This window comes from Rousettus aegyptiacus, unplaced genomic scaffold (assembly GCF_014176215.1).
Source record: "Rousettus aegyptiacus isolate mRouAeg1 unplaced genomic scaffold, mRouAeg1.p scaffold_m13_p_5, whole genome shotgun sequence".
NCBI classification, from domain to species: domain Eukaryota; kingdom Metazoa; phylum Chordata; class Mammalia; order Chiroptera; family Pteropodidae; genus Rousettus; species Rousettus aegyptiacus.
In genome coordinates, this window is record NW_023416308.1 from 68,895,379 (window position 1) to 68,915,428 (window position 20,050).

Consider the following 20,050-nt stretch of genomic DNA (forward strand, 5'->3'; position numbering starts at 1 on the left):
AGGAGCTCATATGATGAGGTAAACCAACACCTGTATATCAGTTCTTCAAGAAAGAACTGTGGTTGGGAAGGAGAGGATGCAGGCCATGGTGAGGCTTTGCTGAGATCTGCCAGCATCTCCCATATTCAGGTGCAAAAACTGGATCCCAAAGGTGAGGAGACTCCGAAATCCTATGAGTTCTGAGGCACCAAACCGCCGAGGGAGGAAGGCTTCTCTGATCAGATATCTTGATGCAAGCTGCATACAGTGTGGATTCCTTGTAGATCCTGCCAGAGATCAACCCTGACCAGGGACTCTTAGAGTCTCCCAATTCAGTATCCAGGACAGGGGACCTACATGAAATATTTGGTTCTGACTCCTAAAAGTCCAGACAGAAGGACTGAGCAAAGAGCCAGCAAAGACCCTTTGTTTTCAATGCCACTCACCAGCTGAATGCCCTTTGGAGATTCCTCTTTATGCATGGGCGGTGTCAAAGAGAACTTGAGAGCCAGCCCCACCTTTTCCAACCTGACTATCTGAAACCCTCTACCCTCGACCCATTGCCCCGGCCATTCCTTCAGTTCCCAGATGAGCCAAGCTCTCTTACACTACTTCTTTTCCAAGAGTTGTTGCCTTTTGCACACGACATACCCCACACCACTGTCCACCAAATCCATTTAACTAAACTACTTTTCTAATCATCCTTCCAAATAAAGCCTTTCCGGGGCTCCGTACTTTGGGTATTATGATCCTCTCTTAGACACCCCCTCAGAGATCTATACATTTCCTTCATCAAAGTACTGATTACAGTACTAGGTTGACAGCAACCTGAGGGCAGGATTGTGTTTTCTGTCTGTAACCTCATGGTTTAGCACGGTGACTGGCACCATAAAGAGTGTTCAATAAGCATTAGGAAAAAAGGAATAAATGAATAACCAGTGAGAGACACTAGCAGATATGATATAACATTACAAAGTTATAATGTTTTAACAGTTGTTTCCCTCCCCCCTTTCCTTTTAATCTTTCTTTCCTCTAATTCTAATAGCTGGCCCCTTACTACAATTCAGAATAAAATTTTTTTGCCCTCAGATTTGTGGGGGATAGGGGTTGGTGATCATTTTCAAACTGTGATAAAATTTGATATTAACATAAAGTAACACAAAGGGCTCCACTGACTCGAGAATTACACAAAAACTAAAAGGAGTTGCGGAACCGAGAACAAAGGATTGTCCTGTGTTCTGTCCACATACTCCCTCTAGCGTCAATAAGTCCAAGTAGCCCCCCGGGTTCTGTGTCGTCTCTCAATGCCTCACTCGCCTGCTTTAAAAAAAATGCATTGAGATTTCTTCCAAGAAGAAAGGACTGACCCATGTGAGTGGTCCAGCCTGCATTCTCTCTCCTTGAAGTCACCAGCGGTATGGTCATAGTGGTGGAGCATCTCGTGCAATTGTGTCCAGCCTGGGTCCCCAGACCTCTGGGCATCAAAGGGAAGAATATTTGGGTCCTTGAAAGGGTTCTAACATCTCAAAATGTCTAAGGAAATTATGCCATCACTAGAGATGAAACTGGAAACCTCCAAAGAAATTGGCAGGTGTGTTTGCCATCAGCTGGAATTTATCAGCTTGGATCAGCACTACTTATCTCCTCACCCATTAACTGGTAGTTATCTATGTCTTGAATCAATTGAATATGGGAAAATAAGCAATGGCTCCATACATGTGATTGGTAAAGAGTATAAGGTATGTTTAAATTGGGGCCTCATAAATGTAAAAAAATAAAGTGGTCCTTCTTCACAATGAAAAAACCAGGACCCACTTCTCTGCTACCCTGTTGGCCTCTGAGATATGGAAAAACTAGGTTGCTTTTTCATGGCCAAGCCACCTCATCAGACATTTGGAGGAGAAATAATTCATTAGCCTATACTAGTGAATGGCAAATAGTTATTTTCTAGAAAGGCACTCTAACTGGCTTTAATCAGTTTTGGCTCAAAAACTTTCAAAGTCTCCTGAAAATCTACTGTATGAAACCCAAATTCCTTAATCTTTTTCCATTTTCCTTTTCCCCCCAGTTTTCTCTTTCCCAGTTCTACCCAATCCTCCAAATAACTCTCGTTTCCAGTCTATCAGGTCTCCTCATCAAACTATGACTAAATTTTGAAAATGTATTCACTCGTTTAGCACATATTTACCACAGGCTCATTATGGGCCAGGCATTATGCTAGGTGTTAGAGATAAGAGTGACAGATGTGTTCTCTATGATTATGGAGGATACGAATGAGAGGTGCAGTGACATGGGAAGGTTGGGTTATTATAGGAGTCTATAACAAAAACATGAAATCTATATGTGGAGAAAGGGAGACTGCCTAAAGAGGTAGCATTAAGGCTGAGATCTAAAGGATAGGAGGGAATCAACTGGGTGAAAAGGGAGGGGAAAGTGCTCCAGATTAAGAGAATCCCATGCGCAAAGGCCGCAAAGTGAGAAGCAGCAGGGACATTACTAAGCATCGTTGCTCACTCTATCCTCATTCCTAGACCTCTTCTCCACAGTCTTGACCTAATAAAAACCCTTTAAAATGGGGCTTAAAACTTATCTATTATTATAGATAACTGTGACCAAAAAGTATTGTTTTCAGCTAAACCAAAGGATTTATTTTCTGTAATATTTACATGACAATATTCTATTATTGCCTTGTATGGACACCATTCTCCTAGTTATATTTCACTTTCTTGGAGAGCAGAGATTTTTGCCTACAGAAAAAAATCAAATAGTTGTTGGACTGAATTTGTTTCTTTACATTCCTCACACATAGTCTTAAACCTAGCTGGCACTCAGATACTTCTGTGACTGAAATTGAAAGGACGAAAATACAAAATTTATGTCCAAAGTAAGGCAATGATTATCAAGAACTGTGAAGGGTTGATTTTAAAAAAAGAACTGTGAAGGGTCTAAGATCTTATTCTATTTGCAAGCTATAAGTTAGCCTGTCACAGTTGCATGGATGCTGGCAATGAGAAGTGCAATGTCATGGGAAGACTTGAGGCTCCTTGGCCAGAGAAAAAAGATGTAATTACTCATGGCACAGAGAGCAGTATGAGTATCAGCTTATTTGTGTCAGTCCCCTTGCCATGGGGATGATGTAGATAGGCCCAGATGCGTGTCTGAGCATGCGGTGGATTGCATTACAGAGAGAAACCTTGAGGTTGGAAAAGCCAAATCTTTTATAGTATGCAGTAAGCATGAAGCCTTTTACTCAGAGAAAGACACTATATTTCTTAATGCTGATGTTCATACAAATGTCTTTAAAAAGAGAGTCCATAACAAGGCAGAGAGGGCCTGTGTGTGAGGCATGCAAAAACATGAGAGACCCATAAAGAATTATCTTCCAACATTGAGCAACAGGGATTATTAATAAAAACAGCTACCGTTTCATGGGTGTTTATATGTGCCATGTACTATGCTCAGTATTTTATATGTATTAGCTCCTTCATTCTTCTCAACACACTTATGAGAAAATGTTAACAAATTTATGGGAAAATAGTTTTATAAATTAAGACTTTCAGCATATAAATAATAGCAACAATGGAGATTTTAGAAACACTCAGAAGCATTAAGGAGGCCTCAGGGCCCTCTTGGTAGAATATGGCTGTCCCAGCTCCTGAGTTCATTTGCTGTAGTTACATCCAAGCTTAGAAAATGATTAGTAATCCCTGAATCCAATTGTCAATTCCAGAAAAAGAACATGATTGGTTGAGCTTTGGTCACATGGCCAATCAATATTATATTTGTGTTTTACAGTAATATAAAAAAATAACCAGTATTAATAAATAAATAGATATACTTTTTTATCATTACTTAAGTAAGTAAAATATTGTGTTCCCACTTAGTCTGTATCTTCCAGTGGCTGTGAGCTCCTCCATTTAACAGAATTGTAATCATGTTGGAGACACAGTTGACACTTGAACAACACAAGCTTAAACTGCACTGGGCTACTTACACACAGTCAGCCCTTTTATCCACAGGTTTCACAACTGGGGATTCAATCAACCTTGGACAGAAAACAGTATTTTTGCATTCTCAACGGGGTATTACCAGCCACAGATGGAAAATACTATTCTCTGCCCAGTTGGTTGAATCCATGGATGGGAAGAGCCTACTGAAGAGTCAAAGTTACATACAGATGTTCTAAAAGGCAGTAGTCAGTGCTCCTAACCCACCTCCTCTTCAGTTGTTCCAAGGGCCAACTATATATAAATACGTAAGAATTTTTCTGTCACTGAGGGTTTTTTTAATGCTTAATGGTTGCATATTATTTCACTTTGGGACACTTCTGCAAGTTACTGAATCACTTTAAATATTGAAATTTGGTCCGATTTTTCGTTATTATAAATAACATAGTAAGGGCTATAAATTTTTAAAATCTTAGCTATAGATGTGATTATTTTTTCTTAGGATAGATTCTTAGAAGAGAAATTCTGGCTATTCATTTTTTAGAGTTTAATGTATATTATTAAATTGCTTTCCAAATATGTCGTACTAACTTAGACTACTGCCAGCAGCGTGAGTGGCCTTATCTGTCTGCGTATTTGCTAGTATTGATTATTAGCATTTTAAAAAAAGTCTTTAATGGGCAAAAATGGTACATCTTTATGTTTTTTCGTTAACTGGAGAGACTAAATTGTCCTCTATTTTTCTTCAAGTTTTAGCCATTTATAATTCCTATCCATGAATTATCTTTTAAAGCCCCGGCTGTCAGGAATCAAGTGTTGTTCTTTTAATGTGCCTCAGTGCTTAAATGGTACTTGTTATGGAGGTGACACAAAACTTTGAAAACAAATAGGTAGGAAAATCCAGTGGTAACTGTTTACATCCTTGTGAGAATAATTAAGCCACGAAAAACTAACGATTGTGAATCATTTAAGAATCTACAATAAAACGTATTAGCCCCACAACTACTGTGTTGTTCTTTTCAGCACTTTAGCATGTGGAGGAAAGTCTGGAGTAACTGAGGTCTGGGAGAGATAAGTGATGAAAATCAGCTCTACCTTAGAAACAAGAGTTCAGTTTCCTCCAAGAGAGGGACTTAACCAACGAAAATTGGTCCTCCTGGGCACCAGAGGGCGAAGCTGTAGGATATGAATTAGCAAGAATGAGGGGGTCGCTGGACTACATTTCCCAGAAGGTTTCTACGTGACCCCCACCCCTACCCCCAAAATGCGCAGTGGCTGAGGACTTCGGGTCCCAGATTGCTGTACGGCTAAATGTGACTTTGTCTCCCACCGACCAAGTCGCACAAAGGCTGCTGGCTATCAGTGTAACTGCTGTTGAACTGTACCTCATTGCCAGGAAACGAGCGCCGGAAGGTTCTCAGACAAGATCCCGCTTTCTTAGGGCGGTAACAGCGTGCACGAGTTGGGAAGGGGCGGTGGGCGAAGCGAAGTGGCTCTAAATCATGCTCGTGAACTGTGGGTACGTCTGTGAAAAGGCCCTGTTTTGCGGAATCGCTGGTCCAGCAGGCATTGGAGGCGTGTTTTGCCAGAGACTGAAAACTACATTTCCCAGCATCCTCGGGTGCTAGAACTACCTTTCCCGAAAGCCTGAGTGTGATTCATCAAGCTTTTTGCTTCCTCCCGCTAACCGGAAAGCTGGGGCTATGTGGAGTCGTAGGGTTTGGTGCCTTCTTGGATCTGAAAGCAACGGGGGGCGCCGGGTCTTAACCCTGCGCGGGCGTTTCTCGCCGGCTGTGCGGAGAGGTGAGAAAAAGCCCGTGTCACCTATGCCTGAGTGCGCTTTAGGGATACGATGCTCGTGCCTGCCCCAGCGAGCGAGAGACAAGGATGCCACGCCCTCCTCCCCAGTCCACACCTGGCTCTGCAGACCCTGCTGCTGGGTGTCGCCCTCGGAAGGGCGAGGACTGCCTTCGTCTTCTGAAAGCAAGTCTCTGAAGGCCTGGGTTTCCTTCCAGCCTTATTTCTGAGCCCTTGTCTCATTTTTACTGTCAAAAGAGGCCGATAATCCTCTCTGTCTTGTAGGTCTGTCAAGAGCAACCTGTAAAGTAATATGTGTTTGGGGAGTCCCGATTTCTTCTCTTGTTTAAATTTAGACTTATTTAGGTTCTAGCCTCAAGCCCAGGTTTTTGCAAACTGCAGCATTTTTAAGGTCAAGTCCGCGTTGTTCTCAATGTAATTTTCAGTAGTCTGCAATCACATAGCCATTCAAAAACAACAGAACGTGAACACTGGAATAAAGTGTTGAACTAGCTGGAACCCTTTGTGTCTTGAGGACATATGACTTTGTTCTGAAGGATGTTTTCAGAATTTCTTTCCTCCCAATTTTTAAACTTCTTAAGGTTCCCCACAGAAGCGGTACTTGGTACTAATCTAAGCGTTCTATGCTCATCTTGAATCTTCAGTGCCAGGCGAAATGAGCTAACCAGTACCCACTGTATTTTGTGCTATTTTGCTCATTGCTTCAGTTTTCTCACACAGTGAGACTGCAGTTGTGGATCTCCCATCTATAAAACTCCTGTTTAGCAGCCAGCACCCTTCACATCATCTTTAGTTACATATTTAAGTGTTTAGCATAATTACCCAATATGCTGAACTTTACAAAAAGGAGGTAGCATTTTTTGAACCCTGGGAAGTCTTCCCAGTCTCAATCCTATCTTTGTAAACTTTTAGAGATGTACTTTGTTTACATATTCAAGTGAAAATATTAAACATTTTTAGGAAATGAACTTTGAAATCTGTATAATACTGGAAAATATATCACCATAAGTAAATGATAATGTCTCAATACTCGAATCTGAGTGATCTTGGAGAAACTTTAAGTGGACCCTTTCATCATTTGAATTGTGTTTAAGGTTTTTTGAAAAAATCTGTCTCCTGCCTGCTAGTCTATAAAGTCAGTGAAAACATCAATTATGTCTGGTTTTGCTCATCCCCTGTGCCTTAAAAATTGAGAATTTATCAAAACAGGACATTTACTTCAAAAATGTGAAACTTTCTTAGGACTTTAGTGTTGACAATAAATGCTCCAGCATTTAAAATTAAAATTCATTGATAACAATAAAATACTGTGATCCAACTATTTGCCAAGCATTGTTCTATGTATCTAAGATACAATAATGAAAAACAGTCTTGGTCTCATGGAGTTTATATTCTGGTTCAGAGAGACGAAACAGTAAACAAGATAATTTCAGATTAGAACTGAGAACAGTGTAGGAAAACTATGTAAGAGTGGGAGTACAGAACTCTCTCTATATAGGTATAAATATTTACAGAACTCTATAGGTATAAAAAATTCTCATAGCTCTATGAAAGATTTCTGAGCACTGAGAGTTGAGCAGTTTCAGTTCTCCAGTTATTAGAAATGTAGCAATATCCAATGCTTTTGATGTATATTACATTATGGTTTTATACTGACTTAAACATTTCTGAATACTAAAAGAAGAAAACATTGAATATTTGCTATGCAGAATAATGTTAGAGACTTCTCAGATAAAAGATCAAGAACTCAGAGGAATAGGTTATCTTGCCTGATATTACAGAATTCCTAAGAAGAGCTGGAACTGTTATAAATAAATGGAGAAAAAATGCTTTAGAAGCTATTAAGTATAAGGCTTCCAGTAGTTACTATAACTATAAGAAAAAAAAAACATTGCATTGTTTTCTCTTTTCAGACTTCTTCACCACCACAGCCAAGGAAGGATATGATGTGAGGCGAGTGGACATAACTCCTTTAGAACAAAGGAAATTAACTTTTGATACCCATGCATTGGTTCAGGACTTGGAAACTCATGGTGAGAAACATGGGTACCTCTTGAAAGAAAATTAATAAATTACCTATAGTCAGGACAATATCACTATTAGGAACAGAAAAGGGTCACCATTTAAATACAAATGCTATCCATAGAGTGGACTATTTTTATGTTCATAAAAATGATATTGGTCGAAGAATATTTACTGATACGAGAAATGATCAAGATATGTTAAGTGAAAAATCATTATGTAAAATTACATATATAGAATGATTCCAATTATGTAAAAAACAAAAAAACAAAAAAAATTACGATATCAAAACAGTAATTTAAATTATGTATCACAGGAACAGAAAAGTTGATTAATAGAGCAGAATATGATTCAGAAATATACATGCATATGGATTTAGCAAGTGATAAGGATGGCATTACAGATTATGGAAAGGAAAGTCTATTTAATAAATGAGATATGGTAACTGACTAGCCATTGGAAAAAATATATTAAATCCCCTTAATGAAAAATAAATTCCAGATTGATTAAAAACTAAGTGTAAAAAAAAAAAAGGAAAAACTAAAAAAATACTAGAATATAATATTTTGAGATTTTTAGAGCAAGAAAACAAGATATAAAACTCAAAAGCAATGAAGGTAAAGACAGATGTGACTACAGAATATTTAAATCTATATATCAAAGGATATCTGTAAAGTTAAAAAGGTTAGCAACACACATGACAACGTACCTATTTAATACACAAAGAGCTCACATGAATAAGAAACAGTTAAACAATTTTATAGAAAAATGGGTAAAGGCTATAAACAGCACACAGAAAAATAACTATAAATAACCAATAAATACGCTTAAACATGGAACTGTAAATTTTAAGTACAATAAAATAACAATACAGTACCATTTTTTATAACAATTATACACTCAAAAATAAAGACTAGTAATATCCAGTGTTGATGTAGTTTGGGGAAATGAATCAGTGGGAATTAAAATTATTGAGTGCTTTTAGAAAGTAATTTAGCATTATCTCTCAAGTTTTTAATTGTAAACTTTTTTTAAAGAGTAAGACAGTTTATAAACGAAGTTATTCCAGTTGTCTATTTTGATAAGGATGTGTACATTTTCAAAAATGTAAATACCTGTTTGCTGCTCACAGGATTTGACAAAGCACAAGCAGAAACAATTGTATCAGTATTAACCACTTTATCAAATGTCAGCTTGGATACTATTTATAAGGAGATGGTCACTCAAGCTCAACAGGTAAGATTTTCATTTTCATCACTTCTGACAGTTTTATTAGCCAGTCTTTTTTTATAACTGCATCTCCGTACCCACTCACCTCCCAAACACCCCTGCATCTTCCTTTTTCTCTCTAAAGGAACCCAAAACAAACAAACAAACCCTTTAGTATAAAGTCAGTGTCTAGAAAGATTAAGAAGTTAGAACAGTCATGGTAACAGTTATGATAACATAGAGAATAAAATTTTGTTAAATTTTTCATTGTGTGAGATAATTATATTATTTGAATCAAAATGGTGGTAGATTGTTAGTGAAACATTTTTTTCCCTGTTGAAGCTCACCACAGTAGAAGAGCTAACCCTTCTTTCTATGTAGTAAAAATATTTTACTGAAGTCATGTGTATATTGTATATTCTGCTTAATTTTCACACTTAGAAAGCTGGAGGGATTTATATGGCTGGGAAGGACTTCATAAATCACCTGGCTAAGATGCTTTAATTTGACTGGATACGCACATCCTTTAAGTCAAATAATGCCATTTACCAAGAGATGATCAGAGAGGTTGAGTAATTTGCAAGAATTGTCATTGGTGCAATGGACAAAAGGCAATTTTAAAAACAAAGGATAGAATAAGCTCACTGAGCTTAACTGTGGACTGTTCATAGTCTGTCTTCATGAATTAATTCTCTATGTTTAAGAATATGTTTTCTTTCTCTGGTTTTGTTTTTTGAGCTTCACATTTAGGCTTCCTTCCTCAGATAAATATTTTACAACAGAGAGAAATTAAGATTTCTTTCTTACATAAAATTAGAAGCTTTTATGTAAATCTTTATTACTTTATAGGTCATGAAGGATCAAAAGCTTTTTAAAGATTTTTATTATAATCTCCAATTAGACATTTAGAATTAAAAGCATTCCACCCTTAGTTTTAACTTACCTATAAATTTGTGTTTGGGTTATTTTAGCTTATTCAGAATAACATACTAAGTCCACTAAAGAAAAAGCCAGTCATTTAATTCTCCCAAACCTCTGAGCTATCCAAGAGCTGATGGAGCTACTAACATTTTAAATAAAGTAATCTACTCTTAAAGAAGACTTTTACATTTACCTATAATATGATCAGTGAATTAAAACTGTGGTTTGAGACATTTTTATGTTGCTAGGACCATTTAGTCACACATTAAAAAAGTAGGATTGGATGTAGGAATATTACCGTTAACTTTTGTGTTTTTTTTATTACTTGTGTGTAAAGTAAAATCTCATTCCATCCTTGAGCCAATTTAATCCCCATGCTGACCCAACCTCTAGGACAGAATAAGAATAAGGCACAAAGATGTCATGAAAGGTGGAGCTGAGGCTCAAGGCTATCAAACAAGCTTTGTATTTGATAACTTCAGGAAAGGCCATATTAAGTCAAGTTGGTTCAATCTGAGAATGCAATTAGATTCTGAATTATATTCATATTTTCTGGGGGCTCCCACAATACTTAACAATGAGCACACTTTTAATAGATTATACTTCCCACTGAAAGTTTTTGAAGCTGGACATCTGTGGTGTTTTGTAGGCCTTTTGAGTCAAACTAAAGGAGGAAATGAAGATAAAAAGAGGCTATTTTGAGTTCAGACTCCACAAGAAATCTGTAATTAAATTTTCAACTATTCTCTGTGTAGTCTCAGTAATAACATTTTATTAAAGATTTAAATGAAGATAACATTTAATGTCTTAGAACTCCTTCAAAATGACATTTTGGGTGAACAGGAGTGACAACCCACAGAGCTACTTCTGTATGCCTTCTGAACCAATTCTCATGAATATTTCAAACAGAACTGCATAAAAGAAAATGAACCCCTATATCCAATAATATAGATGAGGGTTAGGGAAGGCATAAGACTCAGGGATGTCTATTGTACATAGTAAAAAATACTTGCACTATCTCATTTAATTCTCAAAACTCTATAAGGTATAGGTACTGTTGTTATTTCCATTTTACTAATGATATCAGAGAAGTTAAATAACTTGCCCACAGTCTCACAGTGAATGGCAGCATTTGTATTCAAACTCAGGCAGACTGAGTCCAGAATTCACATTTTTAACCTCTACTCCATGTTACTGTGCCGTGTGAGAGTTGTTATTGAAGAAGATTGTGCATTCCAGACCCTTTGAAGACTGAGTCATTTCTTGGTCATGCATCTGGAACTGTTATATAGCCTGTGTTTTCTAAAAGTCAGGTGAGTTTTGAAATAATCCTTCTAGGCCATATCAATCAGTGGAGGCCTATAACCCTAACAGCACATTCCTGGCCACAAATTGTGACAAAAATGGGAATTCTACTAGTGATTCTGTTCTTGTTTGGACTTGTTTTACTTATAAACCCTGTCATCTGCTCTTTATTTTGGTAAAGAAGGATAAATGATGAGTCAACAAGCTACCTAATTTTAAGAATTTTAGTGTAAAAAGTTCTATTTTCTTTGTAAGGCTGCATTAACACATGTCTACAAAAGTGTCCCTCCCTAGCAAAGGAAAGCTTATAAATATGTCAGGGGCCACCATTACTTTCACAAAGGAAAGATAACCAGGAATTTAACACAAATTATGTTATGCCCACAGGAAGTAGTTATCTAAACCATACTTCTATTTTGTTTTACTACCTGACTTCTGAGTCTTTTCCAGTACCCTGGAATTTTCCAATGGTAGAAAATCCTTCAAAATTAAAGTAATAAAAAAGATAACAAAGCCCATTCCATGGAGACATTAAAAAATACACACACTCTCTCTCTCTCTCTCTCTCGTGTTAAATAAGCATATGGGGGGATTCTTTCATAAATATTTCTAGACATTTATTTCTCTTCACTGAGAAACACTTTCTTCCTTTAATCTTCCTTTCAGTTTTGATATTTCATATATGTGGGTTTCCTGTTTTTGTCTTGTTTTTTACTTAGCCATGCAACATTATATTTCATAGCATGATAAGAAACTTTTAAGTTTCATGAAAACAATTCCATGTAAAGGGATGGCATTCCATAGATCTCTATGTTATATTATTTTGTTTTCTAGGAAATAACAGTACAACAGCTAATGGCTCATTTGGATTCCATCAGGAAAGACATGGTCATCCTAGAGAAAAGTGAATTTGCAAATCTGAGAGCAGAGAATGAGGTGATACAAGTTTCAATTTATTACTAATAAAATAACTGATTTTATAAGTAGCCTACTAGGTGAATAATAGACCAAATGACAATTTTTTGTGGTTATTAAATAATTATGTACAAGTCTTTAGATAAAAATATACTATGTTTAACCATACCTAATGTTTCCATGTATAAAGCACTTTCTTGCATACTAAATAGAATTGTATCTTATATATATAAGTTACATAAAAGGGGAAATCTCCGAGCTCTATATATTATATAAAATCGTAGCATAGCTCATTATATAATGTTCTGAGCTGAAAGTAATGTGGCATTTTCCATTTTATTTGATTCTGCACTAATTACTTTTGTCGCTTAAGAGAAAAATGTATTTTTGTAATTCATTCAGAATTTCATTATCCACTAGCTTAAATATTTTTAAATTTAGAATATCAATCATTTAAAAAAGTAGAATACTAAAACATAAATACATTTTCTAATGTTTGGTTCATAAGAAGTTTTCTGAATGTGATGAACTATTATTCTTCTTTTGTCTTTATTTTTAATCAAATTCTGTATTAGAAATCCATAGATTGTCCAGTTTTTGCTAATGCAGGGTTTTAAGATTTTATGAATAAATCATAATATGGGCTTTTGGTTTAATGCCAATTATATGTGAATTTTCTTATACCTAGAAAATGAAAACTGAATTAGAACATGTTAAGCAACAACTAATAGTAAGTGAAACTTTTTTTCCATTTCAGAATATTTTATTAATTTCAGGACAAATATTTATTACAAGATCACTTTTAAAATACTTTTATTTCCTTTAAAGAATGAAACCAGTCGAATCAGGGCAGATAATAAACTGGACATCAACCTAGAAAGGAGCAGAGTAACAGATATGGTAATGTTCTTTTAAATGTACCTTCTTGATGATTTATTCCTTTTTGATTACATTTAGTCTTTTTTGTTAAGCTCTTGATGCATCATCCTTTAGTTTACAGATCAAGAAAAGAAACTTATGGAAGCAAGCACAGAATTTACCAAAAAGGTAAGCTGGTGTGTAAAATTTTCCTTTTTGTACAGCTCTTTGTATAACTGCTTTTATGTGTATCATTTTACAAGTTTGGACTTTAAAGAGCTAGACCTATAGGATTCCTTATTTCCTCATAGTTATTATAGTTAACCAGTACTGTGGGGAAAGCTGTCACGACGTGGATGGTAGCACTTGAGCTGTGACCTCTGAGTCAGAATGAAGCTTTTCAGGTAGCATACTTTTTTTTAACTAAATTATTTTTATATTAAGAAGAACTAGTTTTTAAAAGATAAAGTTACAATTAGTAGTTAAATGAGTGCCTAGATTCAATTAAATAATTATATTTAAACTTTAAAAGAGTAAATATTTGAGTGCTTATTATATGTCATTTACTTGCTTTCATTTCAATTAATTAATCCTGTCGAGCCTCTGTGAGGCCCACAGTCTTATTCCCATTTTACCAATTTAAAAAATGAGACACAGGGAGATTAAGGTCGCACAGCTAGTAAGTGTTAGAGCTGGGATATGAACCTGGATTTTAAACCCTATACTTATAACTACCGGTCACCTTCTCAGTAATCCTAAATTGTAATCATTAATCTCTATAGCTTGAGTAAAACCCACCTTTCTGGTTTAGCCCAGTCCTTAAAAGTTAAAAGCCATTTTGTCTATATTCTAACAAAAAAAAGAGACAGCACTTCTTCTAATAATTAAATAGAAGGGAAGGTCCCATTTGTCCTTCTCATTAATCTTTTATCTTACTTTTTGGCAATATAAAGGAGCTAAGAAAATAAAAAAATTCTCACAGCTAATTTCCGAGTACCATCTTCTTTCTCTCTTCCTCTTAGCTCTTATACACATAGTATTCATTGTTACCCAACAAGCTTTTCTGCTGTTTCCTTTAATATTGATGCCAGTTCATATTATAAATCTGGTTGTTTTTATTTATTTATTTTGCAAAATATATTTATATTTAAAGTTTTAACTATTATATCCTAAGGGCTTTAGATTACATAAAGTGATAGTTCTGTGACTAAAATTTTTTCTTCTTGGTTTAACCTCTTATATAGTTAGGTCTCAAATATCTTACCTATGAGGCTTTTGCTAGAAATTGCCCCAAATGTGATAATCCTAAGAAATGACCTCCAAATATCAAAGAAGAAGGAATGTTTTTGTTGGTTTGTAATGCTCACATAATGTTTTTTTAAATATATATCAAAGTGTTTTTATTGTGTTTCCCCAGTTAAGACTTTTGTAATATACAATTTTCCCATAAATATAAAGGTTTCTAATGTAAATATTTTGTCTATAATACATAAGGACAGACTAATTGTCTTATTTATCCTTTTTACTATAGGATGCCAAAACCAAAAGTACTATTTCAGAGACCAGTAATAAAATTGACACTGAAATTGCTTCTTTAAAAACACTAATGGAATCTAACAAGCTTGAGACAATTCGTTATCTTGCAGGTAAGGCTGTGTTTGTCAGTGAAAGGAATTACTGTCATTTGATTTTCAGATCTTTCAGCTCATACCTCCCAAAGTAACCATGGCCAACACAGACGAAAAATGTAGGTGCTATAACAGGTTCTCCTTTATTGCTTGGTCCTCTGCAGTGCATGAAGAATCTAAGTTTGAAAAGCTGCGACTTTAGGATGTAAGTTTAACAGGCAGCTCTGCAACTTAATAATAGGAGAAGTGTATGGATATTAAAGAAATAAATACAAGTACAAAATGATGCAAAGATAAACTGGGTATTCCACAATGAAAAAAATAAAAATTTTATTTTTATTGCTGTGCTTTTCATAAGAACTTGAGTGGACCTACAGGGAAAGATAACTAAAATAGATATAGGCCATTAGAAATAGCAAGCACAGGCGGGGAAATTGATTCCTACCTTGAATCCAGCTGACTGAGCACAGATACCACCCCAAAATTAAATTATTTATCCTATACTGAGCTCCTGAGTACCAAGTGACTGGACCCAATTACAGAGCACCAAGGGGATAGAAAGAATGCCCTAGTCAAGTAATAATTTTTTCATATAATTCAAAAATAATATAGTAAAAGTGAAAGTCTTCCACTTCTTCCCCAAAGATATTTACTATTAGTTGCATATATCTTCCTCGGCTTTTTCTTCTTTATATAAACATTACAAATTTTTAAAATAGATATTATACAGAATATAATTTTTAAAAATTTAACCAAATGTCTTGAATATCCACATCAATAGACATCTTTTATTAGGAAGCACAGCATTCCATTGCATGAAATTGCCATCATTTAGTTATCTAAACCTCTGACAGACATTGTGCTTCCAGTTTTTCATTATTAAAACTATATTGCACTGAATGGCCATATATATGTTTGTGTTTGAGTAAACATACATGTACACACACACCTACCTACTTACCTCTTTGTGCCCTCATGCTAGTATAATAAATTGCTTTGTACATCTAAACTTTTGGGTCAAAAAGATAAACACATTTAAATTTTTTCAAATTACTGAATTGTCCAAAATAAAATTGCCAATTTATACCGTCAGTGTTCTTCTGGGCAGCCACTAATTATGTTGAGATGGCAGTAGGAGTTAAGATAGAGCCCCAGCCCTCGGCATTGCACACCCCCTTTATCTTTTCAACAACTTAATGGCTCAGCTTATTTTCAAAATATTAGACATCTGCCAAAGATTCATTTGAAGAAAGGGTCCTAAGGTTTAAAAAAGTTTTGAAAAACCTCTCATCTAGCAAAGTCTCTAGAACTGGAGACTAGTGGTAATGCTCAGGGGAAATTTCCAAACATCCTAGTCTAGAGTGCTTGTTCTCACTTTCAAAATAGCAGCCCAGGTTAGGAAGAGCTTTAAATTCTACTCAGCTTCCTCTAGAATATTTACCTAAAGAATCAATATCTTAATTAAAAATAAAAAGCTTTTTTTGAAGATGGTGATGATCTCCAGAAAGCTTTCATTCAGTAGTAGATATGTCCAAGTCTGCCTCTAATAGACTTAATAGCAGTGGAAAAAGAAATTAGCAAGTCATTGTTTAGAAAAACACCTTTCCAAAGTTATCTCCTTTTCTTTTTTAATTGAGGATTTGCAACAAACAGTTCTAAAGGCATTTTCTTTTTCCTTCCTTATCTTCTAAATATATGATTGCTGCAGTTACTGGTAGGCCTTTTAGGAAATCTGAATCCCACACTCTCAGCAGGTAAGAAGTTAATGTCATGAATGGATCCTTGGGTCCTATAATATCTAATATATTGCCAATAAGACAGTAATTCTCCACTTATCTAAGGTTCACATACTGAATTCAATCATGAGCGCAGGGAAAAAAAAGTATTATTAAAGCCCTAGCATTAAAGATCTTGCATTTCCCTTAGACAAGAAATCCTTATAAAACTACAGATCTTACTCATTTCAGTGATTTGGTTTCCCAGCATTGTATCAGTCAAAGCTCTGTTTCAAGTTATCATGCTTCCAACTGAACTAAATTAGGCATAAAGCAGAATTTATTGGCCTATGAATTGAATTATGGAAGGGTAGAGATATAGCTTGACCCCTGGGTTAACTGGAATCACAGCTTACTCTGTAATCTGTCTCGGAATATCTGCCTCATTTTCTTATACCAGCTTTCTCCTTGGATTAGAAATACGGCCACCAGTAGCTTTCAGACTCATCATTCCAGTTTTACCAACCAAGAAAAATTACCCTATTCCTTAGTTCCAATTCAGAAAATCCTAGGAAAGGGATCTGAATGGCCCATCTTGGGTTAGATACCACCCTTTGACCCAGTCACTGTTGCCAAGGATGCAAGAGCTGTAAGGTAATGGCAGTTTACATTTAATTATACAGTTAATGTATCTGATTCTGTTTTGGGCTAATAAATAATAATACAGTCTAACACAGAGTACTTAAGATGTACCAGGCACGTGCTCACCTGAGCAATTCTATACAGGCCATAGAAGATAAATTCGAAAGCAGTTTGGGGTGGCACAATGACAGTAATGAGAAGTAACAACTGACAGCAGAAATAAAAGAAACAAATACAGTAACCATTGTGTTGTGTATTCTAATAAAATAATGAAATACCTCCTTCCTCACAATAAAGTACTCATTTATTTAGTAGTCTAAGACAATTTATCAGCTATTTGGGTTAGCAAAGAATATAACCACCTAGATAACACTTAGTGGCTCAAAAAAAATTGACAGATCGAGTCCTTCAGGTGACAAGGGAAATATAAGGATGACAATGTTTTTTTCTTTTAAAAAACAACAACAACAACAACTTTGGAGTCAGGTACATAAATTTAGGTTTGTTTCTCATCTATACAATGGGAATAATATCACCAACCTCATAAGGTTTTATTTATGGTTAAGGTAATGTATATAATTGCCCAGCACACAGCCTGAAACATGGTCAACAGTGACTTGACCATATGGGAGAAAATTATAGTTGACCAAGACAAGAAACTCAGTATTCTTTATCCTCAAATGTCCTGCTTCCTTAATGTGTCTTAGACCTAGTTAAAATCAAGGAAATGATGTCATTAACTAAGTTTCAGTAAGTAGTGGGATAAAATGAGATAATGTGTTATTAAATGTATACATTAAAATTAGGATAGCTTTACTCTGAAAGGCTGTTTCTTGTGTCTTTGGTCAAAGAAGTTTGCCTGTTGTCTCAGATTCTCTATTTTAAAAGCCATGACTGTTTAAATAAACTAGAAACCAGGGAGTCCCTAAAAGCATCACCCAGATTGAGCCTCCTAATGAGAACAAGAAGGTTTTCTGTCCAGATTGATATAACAAATAACAGGTGGCATATTAACTGTTAAGGAAGCCTGATGCTTGTTCTGTCTTTTCTCCTAACTCAATGAGATTTTTTTAAAAAGGTTTTCATTAAAATTTCATTTTTTTATTTATAAATTTTAGTAACTATAAGAAAAATTATTCTGAAATGTATTAAAAAGTCAATTAAAATTTTCTCATGGAGTATGTCTATTGTACAAGCTTAGCTACATAATTTTTTAATGTAGATAATTTTTTCACTTATAATATCTGAAATTAGACTTCATAATTGTTTAAAGTAGTCAGTTAATAATGACTTTAAACACTGTTTATAGATTCTAACTGACATATGACCTACATTTTATTGTTATCCTTATCTGGTTTAAAATACAGGAAGCTTTTAAGAAGAATTGGTATTAATCCTACCCTAAAGGATATCCTTTATCTTTAGCTTAATTTTCTAGGGAATGAAAAACCTAAAATAGAAAATTGGTTGGATTTCCTGTTTTTTGCTCTTCATTTAAATTGAAGGTGACATTATCGTATTTGTCTCTGCAAAATAATCACAAATACATGACCGGTAACATGGTTTCTTCTCTTCACAGCCTCGGTGTTTACTTGCCTGGCAATAGCATTGGGATTTTATAGACTCTGGAAATAGCAGTGAAACAACTACATTATGCTCCTACTGCTGCTACTTTTGATTTCTTAGAACACTGCAACAGGATAAATTTGCTTTGAGCATTGAAAGTTGCAGCAAAACTTTAATAAAACAAGATTATTCCCAGTACATATGGACTAAAAAGAAATGTTTTACAATGAGGTATTTTGTCTTTTTTATGTGTTTTTATTATGTTGAAAAGCTGCCATTCAAAACCTGATTAATTTGAGATAGAAGGGCCTTTTGTCTTTATCCTTTTGAAAGCTAAACTAGAGTTTTCTTCTGTTTGCTTGAACAACTGTGTAAATCATAGAAAAGTTCCTTGGTATCTGCTGCCTACATACTTTGTTATTATATTCAACTTCCCTGATAACTATTGCACAATTACCTTTTCATATGAAATAAAATGTAACAAAGTTGTTTGGATTTTAAAAGTGAGTTACCATATAGCTGGAGATTGTTTTTTTGTTGTTGTTGTAATGAACAATAGAAACAATAAACTTAAATTTTTAAAATGTGTGGCCTAGTGCAAGTATATGACACTTAATATGAAATGTGTAGACTTGTTAAATTTTTTAATTCACAAAAACCAGTTTATCCCTGCTTCCAGGGACCTATTTTAAATCTATTACATAAAATAAAGCTTTTTTTTAAATGACACTTAAATTCAGTAAATGTGTATTGATATATATACCCTACTCTCAAGAAGACCATGGGAAAATTCATACTTTTATTGTTATTGGGTCTACTACATTTTTTCCTTTATATAATAGTATCTATTAAAAGTATACATGTAATTTCAAGGAAAGTACAAAATGTTTTCAACTCAGACTTTCAGTTTTATCCAGATAAGGAGCAAAGCCCAGGAAGAGCTTAACATTTCAAAAGATTTAATAATGCCTTGGCAATAACTTAAAAGTTTGATAATCCACAATTTATTCAATATATTAAAAATAACCCCATTATTTGTTTAGAAGAATAGAGTAGTCAAAGTTGGCCCATATGGTCCAGTAAGAGAAGAAGAGGCTTTCCAACTAAATTTTCTTCAAAGATACAGCTCCTGGGTTTTCAAAACATAACTCTTTATATTTTAACATCCTGAAACATTTTGATTAATTTCTATCTCAATCCTCTTGCCTAAGAAAATTCTCAGCAAATTGTGGGTAAATTTTTATTGGATCAATAAATAAGGATTAATAGGTTCCATTTTAACAAACTACAATGCTTGCTAAGTGCCAGACAACATGGGTGGTCCCCATGTGCACAAAGGTGAACATGGTTTCATTCTCACAGAACTGATCATCTTAGTGGAGAAGACAGTAAACAAGTAAACTGGTTTAAATTTAAAATACGCTAAAATATTGAAAGGGCACATAGAAAGCATTCATTCTGTTCTGCTCCTGTGGGATCAGGTTCAGCCTCTGCAAAGGGAAGCCTGCCTAGTACAGTGATGCTT

At 35.0% G+C, this 20,050-nt stretch overlaps 1 protein-coding gene across 2 annotated transcripts; it reads left to right on the top strand.

The window, feature by feature from the left end:
* The first annotated feature begins 5,199 nt into the window (after positions 1-5,199).
* Positions 5,200-19,113, top strand: CCDC90B (coiled-coil domain containing 90B). 2 transcript variants are annotated; one of them, XM_036221724.1, is made up of 9 exons: positions 5,200-5,729; positions 7,658-7,777; positions 8,899-9,002; positions 12,036-12,137; positions 12,805-12,846; positions 12,945-13,016; positions 13,117-13,163; positions 14,506-14,620; positions 18,539-19,113. In XM_036221724.1, exons 1-8 carry the CDS (start codon positions 5,630-5,632, stop codon positions 14,570-14,572), a joined length of 654 nt encoding a protein of 217 aa, XP_036077617.1. In that variant the 5' UTR covers positions 5,200-5,629; the 3' UTR covers positions 14,573-14,620; positions 18,539-19,113. The 2 variants fall into 2 exon arrangements, with proteins under 2 accessions (XP_036077617.1, XP_016015831.1); XM_016160345.2 differs by having other exon boundaries at positions 5,205-5,729; positions 13,110-13,163.
* The last annotated feature ends 937 nt before the right edge of the window (positions 19,114-20,050 follow it).

Coding starts and splice junctions, on each gene's coding strand:
- CCDC90B (XM_016160345.2), top strand. CDS start 5,630: ATGTGGAGTCGTAGGGTTTGGTGCCTTCTTGGATCTGAAAGCAACGGG. Junction 12,847..12,944: donor ATGTTAAGCAACAACTAATA/GTAAGTGAAACT, acceptor TTTCCTTTAAAG/AATGAAACCAGTCGAATCAG. Junction 13,164..14,505: donor GCACAGAATTTACCAAAAAG/GTAAGCTGGTGT, acceptor TTTTTACTATAG/GATGCCAAAACCAAAAGTAC.